Source organism: Thyridium curvatum (genome assembly GCF_004353045.1).
Source record: "Thyridium curvatum strain D216 chromosome Unknown NODE_36_length_377547_cov_81.061009, whole genome shotgun sequence".
Lineage (NCBI taxonomy): Eukaryota > Fungi > Ascomycota > Sordariomycetes > Thyridiales > Thyridiaceae > Thyridium > Thyridium curvatum.
In genome coordinates this window covers 346,241-366,309 of record NW_022156791.1, presented here as the reverse complement: position 1 = coordinate 366,309, position 20,069 = coordinate 346,241, and the positions used below count along the sequence as shown (strand labels likewise).

The window sequence follows — 20,069 nt, the reverse complement described above, 5'->3', positions numbered from 1 at the left end:
CTATATAATCTAAGAAACCTTCTTTAGATATAGGAGTTCTAGAAAGATAATGGTAATATATTAATCTTATTATAAAATAAGCTAAGTAAGAAGTTAAAATAAATCTAAGGGTTAGTTTAAACTTAGCCTATAAGTAATACTATAAAGAGATTATCTAATAGAGTATATATTATAACTAGATATAAGAAGCTTATATATTAGTATAGTAAGTAGGGTAAGAAATAGAGGAAGACCCTAATTATACCTACTATATCTAATAAATATAGGATAAAGAATAGTAAGATTATACTAAAAAATAATAATAGCTATTATTAATAAGCTAAGTAAATAGTAAATAGATAAAAGAACTAAGAGTAATCTTTAATCTATTGTCTTTTATAGTAAAAATATAGCTTAAGGGTTATAAGACTGCTATATTAATTAATAGTAGAGCTTAAGAAAATTTTATATTATTATAAATAGTAAATAGACTTAATATTCTATAGGAATATAAGAAGAACCTATATAAACTATATATAGTAAAAGGAAAACTAGTTTAATATAATAGAGGTATAATTAACTAAGAGATATTATAAATCTCTATTATAATTAACTCTAAGAAAATACTAATCACTTTAGATATTACTAATATAATAAGATATAATATAATATTAGAACTACTATAGTTATAAAAATATAATCTAACTATTAATTAATTTACTAGCTAGCTAATCTAGATAATAAAGTCTAATTAAAAATAATTAAAGAAGAACTTAGCCTTTATAGCTTCTTAGAGATAGAATATATATAAGTTATATGCCTATAGAGTGATACTATATCTAAAGAAGAAAATACTAGATAGGATTATAATAATACTAAAAGAATATTATTAGTATTATAAACTGTTTTAACCTCTCTTAGAGGGTTTATAATCATAATATAAATCTATAGTATCAGATTAATCAATTAATTAGAACCTTATATACAAGTTATTTAAGTAGCTTCTATTAACTCTATTTAATTTATAATCTTATTAAAACAACTATTAATATAGTAAAACTATATATATACTAGTCCTATTCCTTCTTCCTTCTCTAAAGATACTTAACTATCTTTCTTAGATATTCTAGCTATAGCTAATATTTCTTAATACTAAAGAGATAGTTAAGATTTAGATTATTAGATTATATCTCTTTAAGGATAATCAGACTCTTAAGTAGCTCTATAATATTAATAGTCTTTAATAGGCTGTATCTAAAGCCTAGAAGACTATAGTTATTAGTATAGATAATTCTACTTATAGCTTTATATAGTTTATCTAAATTAGACTTAGAAAAGATAAACTCTTTAACTTTATTAAAGAGCTATTTATTCTTCTTATTAGATATTATAAAGATAAGAAAGACTAGTATCTCTTTAGCCTTAGATATATAGATTAGTTTTATATAAGTATATATATATATAGATATTAGATTATTTAATAGAGAAGAGGCTGAGAAGTCTTAATAGAGAATATATTTAAGAGTCTTAATATAGATAAGTATAAGAGATAGACTTAAGAGAGTTAATAATAGAAGGATAGATTATTTTATATATATTTAAGATAGTCTCTTAGTAGTAGTCTTAAAGTATATTATTATTATATTAGAACTTATAGAATAGATTACTTATTACTAAGAGATTATTTATTATAATAATTTAGTTATATTTAGTATTATTAAATAGCTTATATATCTAGACTTATAAACTTATATATATAAATATCTAGATAAGTTAACTTATTAGCTAGCTATAGGCTAAATTATAGTTAAGAGATTAAAAAGTCTAGAATTAATTCTAGATATTAATTATAATTAAGAGGTCTAAAAGTTTAGAACTAATTTTAGATCTTAGATCTATATTAAAGATAGCTATTAGACTTAAGAGCCTTTATAATTAGAGGACTATACTTAATTAATCTATAATAATAATTATATTCTTATTATTAGATATTGTTATAGTATCTTTAGAATATAGATATCATACTTATTATATCTCTTTTAACTATATTATATTAATAGTATAACTTAGCTTGTATCTAATAGGTATATTAAAAGAAAATAAAATAGATAGATAGATAGATAGATAAACTATTTTAAAAGGAATTAGAAATAGGACTATTATTATACTTATACTATAACTATAAGATACCTCTTAAATTAGAGATATAGCTAAAATTTTAGAAAATCTATAGATTAAACAAACTATAACTAAAAGAACTAAAGAAGTACCTTAAGAAGAACCTTAAGAAGAGATATATTTAACTATTATAATTATTAATAGGATATCCTATCTTCTAGATATCTAAGAAAAATAGAGAATAGAGAATATATATTAATTACTAATAACTTAATAATATTATAATTAAAAATAGATATTTATTATTACTAATTACTAAACTCTATAATAGGTTATATAATACTAACTAGTTTACTATATTAGACTTACTAGATATCTATAATCTTATTTATATTAAGAAGAGAGATAAATAAAAAACAGCCTTTTATATTTAACTAAGATACTATAAGTATCTTATAATATCTTTTAATCCTATAAATATACCTATCTTATTCTAGAATATAATTAATAATATATTATAGAAGTACCTAGATAACTTTATTATTATCTATCTTAATAATATCTTAATCTACTTTAAAATCCTAAAGCAGTATTAGAAGTATATCTATTAGATATTATAAGCCCTATAAGATATAAATCTACTAATTAATCTAGAAAAGAGTTAGTTTTATATTTAGAAGATAGTCTATCTTAGATATTTAATTAAATCTAGATAAGTTTAGATAGATCTAATAAAACTAGAGATAGTTAAAGACTGGTCTATACCTATAAATATTAAGAAAGTATAGTTCTTTCTTAGATTTATTAACTACTACTAAAGATATCTAAAAGATTATAAAGAACTAATAATTCCTTTAATTAACTTTATAAAGAAAGATATTAAGTTTAAATTAATACTAGAATACTAAGTAGTATTTAACTAAATTAAAAGAAATATACTTAAGAAACTAGTTATATAAATAATCAATCCTAATTAACTATATAAGTTAGAAATAGATATATCTAACTATACCTTAGAAGGATAACTTAGATAATATAATAATAATAGAAAACTCTATCTAGTAATATATTTCTCTAAAAAACTATATAGACTAGAACTTAACTACTAGATCTATAATAAAGAACTTATAGCTATTATTAAGTATTTTAAGAAATAAAGACTATATCTAAGTAGTATATAATATCTAATTATAGTATTTACTAACTATAAAAACTTAATATACTTTACTATATTAAAAGAGCTTAATAAGAGATAAATTTAATAGGCTAAATTTCTTTTAGAATTTAACTTTAAAATTATATATTAAAAAGAATCTAAAAATAATAAAGTAAATATACTTAGCTAAAAAGACTAGATTATAAATAGAAGATATCTATAGAAATATAAGTTATTCTATAGATATAAGCTAATAGAGATATAGAAGATATTTCTAGATAGATTATACTTATTAAGTTAATTATATTACTAGATCTTAAAAAAGAAAAGGAAATCTACTAATAATATAATAATAACTCTTATATTATAAAAAAAACTACTAAAAGGATTATTAATTAGATATAATAAATAACTTTATATACCTTTAATATTAAGAGAAAAATATATATAAGAAATATATAAAGCTAAGACTTATAGATATAAAGAGATTATATAGACTAAAGTAAGAATCTATAAAAGATATAACTTTCTAAAACTTAATAGAATAGTTAGAAAGATATAGAAATTATATTATAAATATAATAGTAATAAGATATTAAGATATCTATCTTATAGAGAATTATAACCTATTTTAATACTAGAATAACCTTAATATTTAGTAGCTATAGACTTTATTATTAAGCTATTAAAGTCTAAAGATCTAGCTATTAGAATTAAATATAATAATATTTTAATAATACTAAAGAGACTTATTAAGTATATATACTTCCTATTATTTAATAAATTATATATAGTAGAATAACTAGTATTTATATCTTTATAAATAGTAGTAGCTAATTATAAGATACTATATAAAATTATTATAAATTAAAAATTAATATATATATTAAAGTTCTATATATCCTTAATAAGATAACTTAAAGTTAATAAAAAACTATTTATAACCTACTATCTATAGATAGATAGATAAACTAAATACTTAAATTAAATATTAGAAATATATTTATATAACTATATTAACTATAATTAAGATAACTAAATAGAATTACTACTACTTATATAGTTTATATATAATAGTACTTCTACTAAAATAATAAAGATTTTACTATTCTTTACTAACTATAGTTAAAATCTAAAAATATATTAATAACTATAAGATAAGATTAATATAGAATCTATAATTCTTAAGATAGAATATCTTAAAAAGCTATATATATCTCTAAAAGTAGAGCTTAAATTTATTTAAGAATAAGTCTACTATTATTATAATAGAAAAAGAATAAAGAGACTATCCTTCTTAAAGAGAGATATAATCTATCTATTATAAAAAAACATTATAATAAAATAATCTAATAATAAATTAAACTATAAGAAACTAGAATTATTTAAGATTAAATAAAAAATTTTAATATCTAACTATAGACTATTATTATTAAAGATAATATAAGTTTATCTAATTTTTTATATTTTTCTATTAGAACTAGCCTCTCTAGAAGTATAGCTATAAGAACTAATAAAAGTAAAAGAAGAAGAAAAAGAATATAAGATTAAATAAATACTTAAATAAAGAATATTAAATAAAAAAGTATCTAGTTAAATAAAAAGACTATAATATTATAGAAAATACTTAAGAACTAGTTAAGAACTTAATATATTATTAATAAAAGCTTTAATAATTCTATTAATAAAGTTAAGACTAACTAATAACTAACTATTATCTAAGCTAAAGACACTCTAATTAATAAAAGAAGGATTAATCTCTAGAGAATAAATATCCTTAATAATCTACTTATCCTTCTTCTTAAGCTTTTCTAGAGATTATATCCTATAATAGAATAGATCTATTTTATAATCCTTTAAAAACTACTTCTATCTATCTATCTATTTTATTTGTTTTTAGTGTACCTATTAGGTACAAGCCAAGTTACACTATTGATACAACACAGTTAAAAGAGACACAATGAACACAATACCTATATTCTAGAGACACTATAACAGTACCTAATAATAAGGACACAATTATTATCATGGATTGATCAAGCACAGTCCCCCAACCGCAAAGGCCCTCAAGCCTGACAGCTGCCAACCGTCTCTGATGTAGGTCTAAGGCCCGGAATCGGTCCCGGACTTTTAAACCTCTCGACCATAGTTACTTCTATCTATATAGATAGAATAAATAGTTTAATATTATCTATAGCTAGATCTATAATATAAATATTTCTACTTTAATATCTAATTTTTCTTTTAAAATCTTTTATTACTTAGCTAGTATATAGAATACTAAAAGAAGATTAGTACTAAAATAAAATAAGAGGTATAGAAGTACCTATAAGAAGAAGCTATACTTATATTATTATAAGATCAATCTTAATAAATATAGTTACTATATTAAGACTTACTCTCTATTATATAATAGACTAGATTATTCTTAAAGTAATAAGAATATAGTATTACTTTAACTCTATAAGTATTTATATATATATTAAGTATAACTTATTTAGAAGTTTTTAGAGATTTCTATTTTTCTATATAACCTAAAAATATATTCTTAGAAAGATACTAAAAGAATTAAAAGAAGAGTTTAATATATATAGTAGAAGTTTTATTTCTAGATAGATAGATCTTAAAGAACAGCCTTAGATTATTAGAATATTAATCTAGAAGAAAGATAGTTAAGTTATTATAAGATTAATCACTATTACTATAGAGTACTACTTTAAGAATAATTAGTATAATAAGATAGATAGAAATATATAGACTATTAGATCATCCTAAATTATAGTAATCTATTATAAGAACTTACTATAAATTATAATAATTTATTATAATCTATTATTTATATATATATAGATATATATCTATTCTTAGATATCTATCTTAGATAGCTCTTTAATATTTAAAGTATCTTATTTAATAAAGTACCTTTAAGTAAAGCTATCTTAACTATAATTAACTATTACTAATTAGTACTTAGTAGTATTTATTACCTACTACTTATATAAACCTATATATCTCTAGTTCTATAAAGTAGTCTTATCTTTTAGAATTAAGAATTATTATATAAGTATCTTTAGAGAAGAAAGAAGAAATAGGACTAGTACTATACTATATATATATATAGTTTTATTATATTAATAGTTATTCTAGTAGGATTATAAATTAAATAGAGTTAATAAAAGCTATTTAAATAACTTATATATAAGGTTTTAATTAATTAATTAATCTAATACTATAGATTTATATTATTATTATATATCCTTTAAGAGAGAATAACTTAACTTATATTTAATAGATAGAGTAAGAAATAACTTATAAATAAATAAATAGATATTAACTTAGCCTTTTATTCTTATAGAGCTTTTAATTATTTTAATTAAATAATTTATACTTAAATTATAATTAGATTAATACTAATAAGAGTATTAATTAGATTCTTATTATTACTTAATAATATTTCTAAAAAGAGATAAATTATATCTATCTTACTTATAGATTATTTTATAGTCTATATAGACTTAATTTATTTTCTAAATTATTTTAAAGCTATTTTCTTCTAAGTAATTCTTTAAAAAGATTTAGAATTATAATAAATAGATAGATTAAATAGATATAATAATCTCTCTTAAAGAATTTATAACTATAATATAATTTTATAATATTAAATTAATTAATTAATTAAGATCTTATATATAAGTTATTTAAATAGCTTCTATCAACTCTATTTAATTTATAACCCTACTAAAACAACTATTAATATAATAAAACTACTACTAGTCCTATTCCTTCTTTCTTCTCTAAAGATACTTAACTATCTTTCTTAGATATTCTAACTATAGCTAGTATTTCTTAATATTAAAAAGATAATTAAGATTTAGATTATTAAATTATATCTCTTTAAAGATAATTAGACTCTTAAGTAGCTTTATAATATTAATAATCTTTAATAGATTATATTTAAAGCCTAGAAGACTATAATTATTAATATTATTAATTTCTTTAATAACTTTATATAGTTTATTTAAATTAGGCTTAAAAAAGATAAACTCTTTAACTTTATTAAAGAGCTATTTATTCTTCTTATTAGATATTATAAGAATAAGAAAGATTAGTATCTTTTTAATAGTCTTAAATATATAGGTTAATTTTATATTAGATTATTTAATAAAGAAGAGACTTAGAAGTTTTAATAGAGAATATACTTAAGAGTTTTAATATAGATAAGTATAAGAAATAGACTTAAAAGAGCTAGTAATAGAAGAATAGATTATTTTATATATATTTAAGATAGCCTCTTAATAATAGTCTTAAAGTATATTATTATATTAAAGCTTATAGAATAAATTACTTATTATTAAGAGACTATTTATTATAATAATTTAATTATATCTATTATTATTAAATAACTTATATATTTAGACTTATAAACTTATATATATAGATATTTAAATAAGTTAACTTATTAGTTAGTTATAGGCTAAATTATAATTAAGAGATTAAAAAGTCTAGAACTAATTTTAGACCTTAATTATAATTAAGAGATTTAAAAGTCTAGAACTAATTCTAGATCTTAGACCTATATTAAAGATAGTTAATAATTATTAGGCTTAAGAGCCTTTATAATTAGAGAATTATACTTAATTAATCTATAATAATAATTATATTCTTATTATTAGATATTATTATAATATCTCTAGAATATAGGTATTATATTTATTATATCTCTTTTAATTATATTATATTAATAGTATAACTTAGCTTATATCTTATAGATATATTAAAAATAAATAAAATAGATAGATAGATAGATAGATATAATAATAACTTTTTAGAAAATAAGTAATAGTAATATTCTATTAAGACTTAATCTTAGAGATTTAGAAATCCTCTTAAGAGCTTCTTATTTAAGACACCCTCTTTTAGTAGATAAAACCTCTTTCAACTAATAGCACTTCACTTACTTAGAAAATCACCTATACTACAATCTACAGCTTACTAGATCTTAGTTAACCCTATAATAATTATTCTCTAATAATATAAAAATAAAGAAGATATACTAAGAATAAAGAGTCTATACTAAGAGGTTTTAGATCTATTATATAATAACTAAGATTAGGTCTAGAAGAAAGAGTATAAAATAGGAGAAGGGAAGTAAAAATTTAAAGAGAGGGAGGTAGAGCTTAGTTGTCCTTTAATATCACTGCTTGGTCGATATGCCTGCACCGTGCCTTCTCTGCTAATACTCATCACCCTGTCTACCTTATCGACACTCCTGACACTAACCTTCAGAAGTGTGATTCATCCAGCCTTTACTCTTATCTATTTAGGAGCTGTAACTTTACTTATATGTACTTCAGTAATCAAGATCTCTGTCAATCCCTGTCTGTGCCACAGTCATTAGCTAGAGATAACCTGAGATCATGTGACTGTAGTTACAGCTCTTAAATGTTATATTACATTGATAGGAAGATGGCTTTCTTATGATCTGTCTCAGGCATCGATGATTTCATATTGGTCCTCAGTGTATATAATACAGTGAAACTAAGAAACCGCCACCTATATATATCTTTATATTTCCAGGTCTATTATTCTATGATACAGATAGAAAAACCACTATCCATCAACTTGACGGCCTCAACGCTAATCAGGTTCACAGAAAATATCCAGCTGTGCAATGCCCATCTCAATTCACTGCCCCTATACCACCCTCTACATGTACAGGCTATTGCAGAATGTTTGCATGCTAAGGGGTTCCTGAGCTTCATGTCATGCTTGACCTTGCGGGTACTACTCACACATTAACCAGAGGTTTGTTGTAGACGGTCAAGGCAGACTCGTACATTCCTTGCCTCGAGCCTTGCTGAGCTCAACTCCAATACACCCTCTGTTACATCCACGCTATGTTCTCCTGTTGCATACGCCCCTGGTGACATGTGCTCTTGTGTGCTCTTTTCCCAGCGTCACGCCATGGGAGGAGGCGGCTCATTGAACTGGAGGCGGGGATGAATTCCTGATATAGCATACCATTTCCAGGGTTGTGCCTGATCGGGTATCTACCTTGAAACACATAATATGTGTGCACCACTGTTGTTTGTACAGCTATGTCTGACTTCTAGACCCAACGTCAGAAAGAGGCAACGATACTCAGGAAGCAGGGCCATGGTGGTCTCTCTATCACCAAAGCAAACGAGGACCCAGATGCACATCTGTAGTCGTCATCTTGTCACCCTACTCGAAAGACCCTACCACAACACCGTCGTGACAGGGATGGGGGGGGGGGGGGGGGGGCTGTAACTAGTTGATCGCGTCTGCAGCCGATCCGGGTGCGAGATGAGGAGCAATAACGCAGGAGGTCTGGAAGACCTCAGACGCGAGAGAACATGGGCTATTTATTCATTGTTCACGGGCTAGGTTCACATGTGCTGTTTCTTTTGTATGTCCAGGGGACTATAGCACGCTACTAGTACACATCAACAATGCATCCACTCCGCTTTCTTCTTGATCCCTCCAGATCATCATGTTCAAACCCCCCCTAGATAATGATTCTATGTCAGGTGGAGTAGAACGGAATGTCACAGGCTATCTGGATGCGATCAGACTCATACCACAGAGGATGACCCAAGTGGTGTTTTCTCCGGCACGGAACCGATTCCAGGAGGCTTCTAGGAGGGCAGGGTGCTCTCTGGTCAGGGGCGCAGAACACTCTGACCAGCATTTCACACTGTTATTCATGCTCAATTCTCGATGCCCTTTCTATAACCTGTTTGCACACCATCAGGGCTCTTCTTGTGAGTGAGTTTGGTCGATCGTCCTTGCCCATGTGTACATGGTTTCGCTCATGAAAGCGTCTACGTGTGCATGCCTGCTGGTCTGCTCCAGTGATGTCGGATAGGCATGGTATGTTCGCTGCCTGGAGTTCGGCCATGTCACCACGGACCAAGGTTGGGCTGGCTTCAAATAGTGCGGACGTCTGCATCACGATGGAGCGCCCTCTGGCCATGGTGAAGGAGGCCCAGGCTGTGGCCAGCCAGCCAACTCTGTTTTCTGCACTGGCAGACTGAAGCCCGCCAGGATGAATGGCAGCCAAGTCGATCATGGTTCGTCCAGGATCAGGCCTGCATGGAGTAGCCATGGCAGCATTGTAGGCCGCCGAGCGATATTGTCGGCGTAACTTGCCGTGCAGCCCAAAATCACTGTTTGACTCAGTGAGCTTGATGCTGAGGTCTTCTGGCTATCCGTTTCGGCTTTGATCTCCTGTCGGGTATTATTCTTCATTGACATGCGTTTGGTTTGTATAATTTATGGCAGGATTGTTTTACATTGTGGTTTCATGGTTGTATGTGGAAGCTCAGACGTTATCAGAGTGTATTTGTTTAAATCACTAGCAATATATTAAAATGAAACCAACAAGACATCAATAACCACAGATAACCACAGATATACTATCCAGGTCGAACAAGACCCGGTTATCATCCAAAATAGTAAAGCAGGCCAAAAAAAACATACGCAGTGGCAAGATTCTGCTCGTAGTGTAAAGAACAACAGCCTGTTGAAACATGCGATCCATGCCTTCCCTCGACTTGGACGATGCGAGCCCCGTCCAGAAGTCGAGTGGAGTCCCGACGAGGCAAGGCTAACCAACCGGCGAGGCTATGATTGGCTCTAGCTCTCCCACGTAAAGTACAAGTAGGAACGCAATGCTCGCTGGCGAGGTCTCATTGGCTACAGTGGCTCCTAAGGTAGGTTACTTCAGCTACGCCTACAGGCAGCCTTTACAAACCTGCTACCGCGCCGCATTCGATTCCTCACGAGGCTGCAAATTGGCGAGCCGGTAGATAGGTGCGTCTACATGGGAAATAGCACCGACCTAGGCTTCGGACGACCACTCATCATCTATCGAGGTTACGTACGCTTGACATTCGAAACCATGACCATTCGGGGTCACGACTCCGGGGCCTCATGAGGCAAATGCGTGATGTTCGGCCGGCACCTACACAGCTTCCGGCCTGGTTACGGCAGGATGCCGTCCCAGCAAGACACGCCACTGTCCGAGACGACAACAACACACACGCGCCACGCGCCACGCGCACCGCGTCGTGAACAGGGGACAGGATCAACAAGGGCACACAACCGAGCCGCGAAACACAGGTAGCAAGACGGATCAAAACAAATGCTGTTGTTCATTTCGCCCGCCCATTTGTGGGTGCCGAGCTTTCCATTATGCTTATCCACACTGAACACCGTGAGTTGCCCTTATGGTACATGAGAAGCCCCCAAAGCCAGGTTAAAAAAAGACAAAAAGACCAGGTTCCCGTAATCAATCATCACAGTCCAAACCAAACCAGCCCCACCCAAACAAGTCGTAAGAAGGCGTAAAAGATCATGACGCTTAACCACCGAAACCGTAGAGGGTGCGGCCTTGTCGCTTCAGAGCATAGACGACGTCTAGGGAAGTGACGGTCTTGCGCTTGGCGTGCTCGGTGTAGGTGACGGCGTCACGGATGACGCCCTCGAGGAAGGACTTGAGGACACCGCGGGTCTCCTCGTAGATCACTGCGTGGGGGGGGAAGAGAGCAGGTTAGCCGACAGGCGCAGACACAGCATGGGCAAGATGAAGCATGGCAATAGGAACATACTGGCAGAGATACGCTTGACACCACCACGGCGAGCGAGACGGCGGATAGCGGGCTTGGTGATACCCTGGATGTTGTCACGAAGAATCTTGCGGTGGCGCTTGGCACCGCCCTTGCCGAGGCCCTTGCCGCCCTTGCCGCGTCCAGTCATGATGATTGATGGAGATGGGGGAGATTTGGTGGTGAAGAAATGAGGTGATTGGAGATGTCTTTGGTTGACGAGAAAGGCTGAATGCGGGAATGGAGTGGGAAGGAGGTTGTGGCAGCGTGGGGAAGAGGGCAAGTCTTTAAATGCGGGAGCGATGTGCGACGCGCTGATGCGGGCGCCAGATCAGATCAGCCGCTGATTTAGTGCTCCAGCTGCATTTTGCTGCGCCTGGGCCTGCTGGACGCGGCGCGCTAAACCCAGTTGGGGAAGCGGAAGGGCGGTTTGATTTTTGGAACGATTATTATTATTTGTTCAGCCATGGTTCCAGCGCCCTCCAGAGTCCCCACCCAGCAGCGCACGAGCCAGCCCACAGCGCCAGGCCCGACCGAAGTTCGAGGCATGCAGCGCCGCCGGTGGGCACGCCAGTGGTGGGGTACTTCGCCAAGTCACACGCTAGGCACGCCCAACGACGACGAGAAGCCTCATCACTTCAAGTAATGAGATGACATGCTTGCTGCTTCGAACAGGGCTTGAGAGGAGGGCAAGGAGGCAAATCGTCTGTGGGTGGCAGGCAGGCAGGCAGACAGACAGACACACCCACAGACATACAGACAGATAGACAGACACACAGACAGACAGCCGCCGAGGGAGCTGAGCTGCCGCACTGGCTGGCCTTGACAATAGTGTGGCAAACACAAAAGCTGGGTGCGCACTTTTACGGCGGTAGCTATCTCTTCCCCAGCGGTGCAATGCCCGAGCACTGGATACGTTGAATAGAAGATGATGAGTCATGCACCTACCGCCTTCGCACTCAGCGTCGTGGATCACGGCCGGCCATTCCCGGTCAGGAGAGGAGAGGTGCAAGGCGCATGTGCCCTGTCAGATGCAAATGCGGCACGACGAGAGACGTGCCTCCTCCACACCACGGCAGTCGAGCAAAGACAAGCCATTGCTGCCTGTTCCTCCTTATCCGTGGCGTGCCTACATACTCACGTAACTACGAACCTGAGCGACCCAGAATTAAGCGCGACCAATGATTTCTCTCTTGCTCTCCCTGATTGGAGGGCTGCGCGGACGCATGTTTGGCACTTGGGGTGTGGGAGTTCCAGAAGCGGTAAAGTCGCCTTTTTTTCTCCCCTCAAAAAATAATGCGAGCGCCCCTGGCATTTGATTTCTGGGGGACGCCGCCCTGCAAAATCAGAACCATTTTCCACACCCAAAAAAAAAACAACGCGCAAAAACGCACCGACGCCACTTCCCTCTTTTTTTGTTTCCCCACTTCCATTCTTGGTAGTCGCCATTTCTCAGACGCCTAATCAGCCTGCAACGTGACTGCCCAGATTTCCCCTACTTAAGAAACCTCGCACCCCCCCACCAACTCTCAAACCTTTCCTCTTCCACACACACCCACTCTCCTCCATCATCAACCACCAACCCTCAGCCTCTTTTCCATCATCGCGCATCGCGTCATCATCATCAAACTACATCAAACCATTCATTAACAATGGCCCGCACCAAGCAGACCGCCCGTAAGTCCACTGGTGGCAAGGCTCCCCGTAAGCAGCTCGCCTCCAAGGCTGCCCGCAAGAGCGCCCCGTCCACCGGTGGTGTCAAGAAGCCCCACCGCTACAAGCCCGGTACCGTCGCGCTTCGTGAGATTCGCCGTTACCAAAAGTCGACGGAGCTTCTCATCCGCAAGCTCCCTTTCCAGCGCCTGGTTCGTGAGATCGCCCAGGACTTCAAGTCGGACCTGCGCTTCCAGTCCTCCGCCATCGGCGCTCTCCAGGAGTCTGTCGAGTCTTACCTCGTCTCCCTCTTTGAGGACACCAACCTGTGCGCCATCCACGCCAAGCGTGTCACCATCCAGTCGGTAAGTAATCTACGATAACTAAGCACTTCACCTGCACAGCTGCTAACAACCATTGCAGAAGGACATCCAGCTCGCCCGCCGCCTCCGTGGTGAGCGCAACTAAGTCTACACTTGGGAGGCTTTGGTTTTCTGGAGGGGTTTGGGCGATTACGAACTTTTCACACTGGGATGCTTGCTTGACGAATGGGTCTTAAGGCTGGGGGATAATATCAAGGCGTTATGACTGCGTTGCTTTTACATACATGGGTTGTACATTACAGACATGGCGGCTTGGGAGCTGCTCAATGAAACCTTGATCATGACCAAAAGTCTTCCGCACCATGTGAATTCGCGATATTAACCGCCGTCGACCGCGCGTCCTGGGAACGGGTAAGACGCGTTGGGATGCAGACCTCCTCTCCCCACTTCGCCGGTATGTAAACAAGCACCGGTTCTGAACGAGTCAACAATACGCGTTTGGGCCCACACGGCAGGCACCCTGGTTCGCTTCTCGATCTTTCCAACTTGTGTGTGAAAGATAGCCAACTGCCGTCTATGTAGAGGGCTGGTCAAGCCAGTCGCTTCCCGCCTTGCGCGCTTAATACTGATCGACACTAATGCTCCGAACTTCAGATGGATATCACGACGGGGAGCCGAACCGAGCCAAAGGCTGGATCGTCGATGGCGCTGATTCATAACAGAAAAAAAATTTACTGTGCATTGTCTAAACTAGGGATACGTCAAGTACATCGCATGACCAGCCAACGCCTGCTGCAAGATCCATACACTCACTCTCTTCCAACCCCCCACGATCTTTAGAGGGAACCATCACGACTGCGTCACTGCGGATTGGCGGAGGTGCATAGAGTCGTAATGTTCCGTCGGGACCTGCGTCAAGACATCGAAGGAGCCTGTGCCTGTTTTGCCGAGCCTACCCATCACCAGCCGACTGCTGGGTGTCGTGAGGTCGTCCCAATCGCCATCCAAGACCGCGTCTTTCAAGAAGGCCAGAGTCGTCTCAAAGCTCATCTTGGTAAACGGGCTGACGTTGCCGCTCAGGCCCATGCGGTTGAATGGCGTGAAACCTCCGTTCCTCGTCATGTAATCGCCGATCAAATTGAGATGGCGGTTATCTACACCGATGCCGTGCGACTGGAACACGTTGCTCAACTCACGAATAATGTTGCTCCGACAGGCTTCGACGCCGTAGATGTTGAGGACAGCGACGATGTCGTTCGTTGAAATTCGGTTAGGGTTTAGGTAGTCGCCGTACCTCTGCATAGCCCGGATGTTGGCGCCCTGGGTATGGACCACGGCGGCCAGGTATTCGAGACCTGTCCGCGGGTCCGTGGTCTTCTCGTCTGGCACAAAGGTGCACGAGCCTATGCCGTCAATCTGCTGCACCAGCGACTTGCGCACTGCATCCTGAACAATGTTCAGCATGAGAATCTTGGGCATGGTAACGGCGAATTCGAGTGTGAATTCGCACCACTCCCCTCGTGCCTCGTCGCAGCGGAATTGGGACACGTGTGGGTTGTTGTTTTTGACTCGTGCTTCTCTTGACTGGGCTCTGTCCGACGTTTTGCCCGCGCCTTCATCCTCGAAGTCGTCATTTTCCCTGGGAGACTGGGGACTACCAACGAACCCCTCATCCTCGGGCAGCTCTTCATCGTCAGAGGTTGCTTCCTGCTCCATCCTCTTCTGAATCGCATCGTCCTCATCGTCATTTGGCCCATACGAAACAGCTTCTGTCCGATTCTGGCGCTGTTTGGCATTGGTCGCGTCGTCGTCGCCTTCGTCGTCGTCACCATCCTCATCAAAAGCTGCGTTCTCGTCTGCATTGGTACTAGCCATCTCGACGACACCTGATTTCACTCCGACTTCGGGCATAGCGGCGCTGTCTTTACCTCCTTGTCGCTGCTTCATCTCCTTGTCAAGGAGCTTGCGTAAGTTTGGTAGCAACTTCTTTTCCACCGTGGCCAGAACGTCGGCTTTGACTATGGCATATGCCTGCGTGTATTCGTTCGAGGGGAAAAACTTGAGCCGAACATCAAACATTTTAGCAAGGGCGTACCCTTTACCCTTGCCGACTCTCTCTCGGACGGTGACCTTATCAAGGACATGCGACAGCGGAAGCACGCTGATTGACTTAGCGAACCTTTGTCCGTCCTCCGCCGAGAGCTCCTCGTTGAGATAGAGGGTCATGGCAGGGGTCGATATATGCGCACTCGCCGTCATGAGAATCTCTCGGAGCCGGGGGATACCCAGAGTGACGTTCTTGGCAGAGTGTCCCGCCAAGTGGAACGTGTTCAACGTCATCTGTGTCGAAGGTTCACCAACAGACTGCCCTGCGACTATACCAATCGCCTCGCCGGGTTCGACGAGCGATCGCAGATACTTCGCCACAAACACCTTCTCCACTGCTTTTTTACCCATTCGGGGTTTGCCCTGGGTGCCGCCTTGCTTGTCACCCTTCTCTTTTATCAGGCCGTCCTTGTTGTCCTTGACGTATTGGGTCATCGTCTCGAAATACTTCTCTGAAGTGGCAAATGCGTGTCTCACGACATTGACTTCTGAATTCAATGGAGCCAGGGCGGGTGAGATCCTGGCCTTCTTGATCCGGTTCTTCATCTGCTTCATGAACTCGTCTCTGTGGTCAAATAGCGTGTTCGTTTGAGGATCCGTAAATTTGACGTAAGACAACTGGGAACCCAGATTGTTCAGCAGGAACCCAAAGTCCGTCAGATACTTCTGCTTGGTGACATCCAGACCGTCCTCTCCATACAGGAACTGCACTAGTGTACCATCCGAGTCTCGTACAGAAGTATCGTAGGCAACCTCGAGGCCCTCCATACCTTTGATCAGGCACCGCTGCAGGTAGCCTGATCGTGATGTCTTGACAGCCGTATCGATCAATCCTTCGCGGCCAGCCATGTGATGGAAGTAGTACTCTTGTGGCCTGATACCTGTGAGAAAGCGGCTGACAATGTAGCCGCCAGCTCGGACATCCGTGTCGAAGGCAGGGAAGCATGGTAGAGATTTGCCGCTGACCATGAGAGGCACCCTCCTTCCCTCCAAGACCTGTTGGCCGAGATTGCATGAGATGAGGTTGGCATTGACGAGGCCTCCTTTTGCGCCAGAGACAGTCATGGCCTGCATCTGGTTCTTCGGGAATTGCTTTTCCAGACCCAGGGGGAGGCAGGTCTTGGTGACTTTGCTGGATACATCTCCACTGGCGCTATTCATCAGCATATCCAACCCCTCCTGCTTGCTATCATCCCGCATGACTTCCTCAAGCCTCTCCAGGAGTCCAGGATCAGAAGACGTGACATTCTGTGCGTCCAAGGACACATAGCTGGCGGCAACACGGAGCCCAACCTGACTGGCGGCCTCGAGCCGAGTCTTTCGGTTTGCCTCGCCCTCGGGGGTAAGCCGCAGGTCATCCATCCCGCAACTAAACGCGCGCATGTTCAGATACTTGGTCAGGAGCCTACCCATGCTGCTCAGCAGCTTTCCAGCAACAGCAGGGCCGTAGACCTCGTGCACGGAATGGACAAAGCCGCCTGAACTAGGACCCAGTTGGGACTTATCCAGAATGCCAGTGATAAACTGACCATCTCGGAAAAGGACATGGTACTCCTCAGAGTGCGCCCCCCATCTGTCAGCGGGAATCTGAGTCTTGCCAGTCATCCACAGATCCCCAGAGCCTTTAGGTCTCGTGTTCTTCAAAATGGTCGAGATGATTTGCTTGCCTGTCCATCGCGGAACAGGCTTGATGATGGCAGGAGGGAGTAGCTCTATTCTCTCGCCGGTGATGTGGCCGCTTTCTGGACGGAGTGCGCTATAGATAAGCTGTTGGTAGGACCCTTTGTCGAAGAAGGTGTCCTTGTTGCAGAGAGCAACGGACACAGACAAGTGATCTTGGATGAGACCTCGCAGAGGCTTTCCAGCCGTGCCGGAGAGGTACTGATGGTCGGTGTCCGCGAGTTGGAGCGCTTCCGCTCGGGCAACCTCATTTTGCGGAAAGTGCATGTTCATTTCGTCTCCGTCAAAGTCCGCATTGTATGTGTTGCAGTTGGCGTAGTGCATGCGGATGGTTTTCTCACCCGGCAAAACGCGGACGCGGTGGCCCATGATGGAAGGTTTGTGTAGAGTTGGCTGACGGTTCATGAGGACAACATCACCGTTGGTCAGGTGTCGATGAACCTTCTTGTTTCGCATGCCACTGAAGTTGTTGTTTGTCGGCGCAAGCAGCTGGTTCGCGAGAGAGACACGGTCCTCCAATGACTTGGTCCGCAGATTGATTATCTGACCATTCTCGTTCTCGATGCCTGACGCGCCAGGCCACTTATCGACGCCGTTGATAACTGCCTGTTGAAGGTCCTTGAAGTTGTGACTCGTCACTGGCTCGGGATAGGTGAGTTTTCGCGCAAAGACTGGAGGCACACCAATCTCATTCGTCTCGATATTGGGATCAGGCGAGATGACACTCCGAGCGGCGTAGTTGACACGCTTGCCCATCATGTTCTTTCTAAACAGCCCCTCCTTCTTCTCGAGCTTCTGCTTTATACCCTCCTCGTTGCGCTTGGCAGCTTGGCCTTGCACCGGGTTCTTATTCCTGTCGATGAGCGAATTGACACAATCCTGCAATTCCGTCCATGCTTCGTGGAGAGCAGTAATGTCCCGAGGCTGTCGTGCACCAAGCCTCTCGGCTCTATCGAGGCTCTCCCCAGTGATTTCGCGGGATATCTGGGCAACCTTGAGCGATGCCCTCATGATCATCTTGTAGAGAGAATTCTGGGATGCCTCGGCAATCTGAGAGTCGCCGGTGCGGGCTTCCGGTCGGTACCGATTCGGCGGCACAAGGATGGTCTGAAGGAAAAACATCTCGGGCGTGACCCTGAAAGTTTTTTTCAACACTGGCTTGGAATTGTATACCAAATGCAAGATCTCCTGCTCTTTGTCGAAAAGAAGCCTCAGCCTTTCAAGGACCTCCTGGGCGCTGATGTATCGGTGCCTGGGCGGGATTTTGTCCACGTTGCGTGTCGAGTTGTCCGGAGGCTGCTTCACTATGTTCCCATCCTCATCGAGGTCTTCGCCATCCTCGCTCTCCTCTGTCCCGTCGGTCTCAGCGTCATCTGAGGATGCTTGATCAACGTCGGCAATGGCTTCGTCGGAATGATATCCGGACGGCGCTTGCTTGGGTTTTTGACGAAGAGACAACGCATCGCGGAGCTTGAAGCGGCCGGCTGCCATCTTAGCCTGTTCCTTTGGCGTCAAGGGTTTCTCGAAGATCTTGACGAAACGGTCTTTTCTGTAAGAAGGGGAAATGCCAGAGCAGCTTGCACATTGCCTGCTTGCAACCACTTCCTTGAGGAACTCTTTGACGAGCTCTCGTCTCATTTCCGACGCGCCTTCATGCTTCCCTTTGCGAATGTCGCCTAGGCTGATCTGGTGGCTCATGATTGCGTTGTGAACATATGCGTTCCTGGCACGGATCGCGCCGTCGACTGCAGCGTCGAGATCATCACCTGCCTCGGAGATGTGATCCTGTGACACACCCGGGATGTCAAGGCCGAGATTATCCTCGCCAATGGCGTCGATATGGCGAGCTTCGTGGAGGAGGCCGTGCTGCAGAAGACGGAGCTTACACACGTAGCGGTTGAGGTCCTTGGCCCTCAGCCTGAAACGGTGGCAATAGACACATTCGGCTCGAAGGAGACGTAGTACCTGGTCCATGAATACGGGGTGGTACACCGGCACCGGCAGCTCGATATGGCCCGGGTGGCCAGGGCAAAGTAGCTGGCCCAGGTTACACGTCGTGCATCTATATGAGTCCAGTCAGCTTCACAATGCAGGGCAGGTAGCTCGCGTGGCGGGGAGACCTACAGCGCATCTCCCCAGGAGCCCAGAGCAGGGTCATAGAGACCACCAGGGACAGGATTCAGCAGCGTGTCGAAGGTGCTCTCATTTTCGATCCGACGGACCGACATGGACCGGATCTCTTCGGCCGACAAGAACGTGAACTCGACGCTTTCCACGGAGGAAGCGACGGGCTGTGAGATATTCATACTGCCGACCTGTACATCCGAGTGCGCTTCAAAGGGTGCTTCGAGAGCTCCTTGTTTTGACGGTGCCGGCGGTTTCACCAAGAATTCACGGTAGCCAGGCTATCCAGCATCGAAGACG

General features: G+C 39.1%; 3 protein-coding genes across 3 annotated transcripts; 1 reads left to right on the top strand and 2 right to left on the bottom strand.

Moving 5' to 3' along the window:
* Nucleotides 1-11,639: 11,639 nt before the first annotated feature.
* E0L32_006448 (uncharacterized protein) lies at nucleotides 11,640-12,034 on the bottom strand (the record flags this gene model as incomplete). Its single annotated transcript, XM_031141082.1, has 2 exons — nucleotides 11,640-11,803; nucleotides 11,887-12,034. The coding sequence occupies 2 exons, from the start codon at nucleotides 12,032-12,034 to the stop codon at nucleotides 11,640-11,642; spliced, it is 312 nt and encodes a 103-aa protein (XP_030994959.1).
* Nucleotides 12,035-13,535: 1,501 nt separating this feature from the next.
* On the top strand, nucleotides 13,536-14,004 carry E0L32_006447 (uncharacterized protein; the record flags this gene model as incomplete). The annotated part of the gene is made up of 2 exons (XM_031141081.1): nucleotides 13,536-13,901; nucleotides 13,960-14,004. The coding sequence occupies 2 exons, from the start codon at nucleotides 13,536-13,538 to the stop codon at nucleotides 14,002-14,004; spliced, it is 411 nt and encodes a 136-aa protein (XP_030994958.1).
* Nucleotides 14,005-14,708: 704 nt separating this feature from the next.
* E0L32_006446 (uncharacterized protein) lies at nucleotides 14,709-19,951 on the bottom strand (the record flags this gene model as incomplete). The annotated part of the gene is made up of 2 exons (XM_031141080.1): nucleotides 14,709-19,707; nucleotides 19,770-19,951. 2 exons carry the CDS (start codon nucleotides 19,949-19,951, stop codon nucleotides 14,709-14,711), a joined length of 5,181 nt encoding a protein of 1,726 aa, XP_030994957.1.
* Nucleotides 19,952-20,069: the final 118 nt, after the last annotated feature.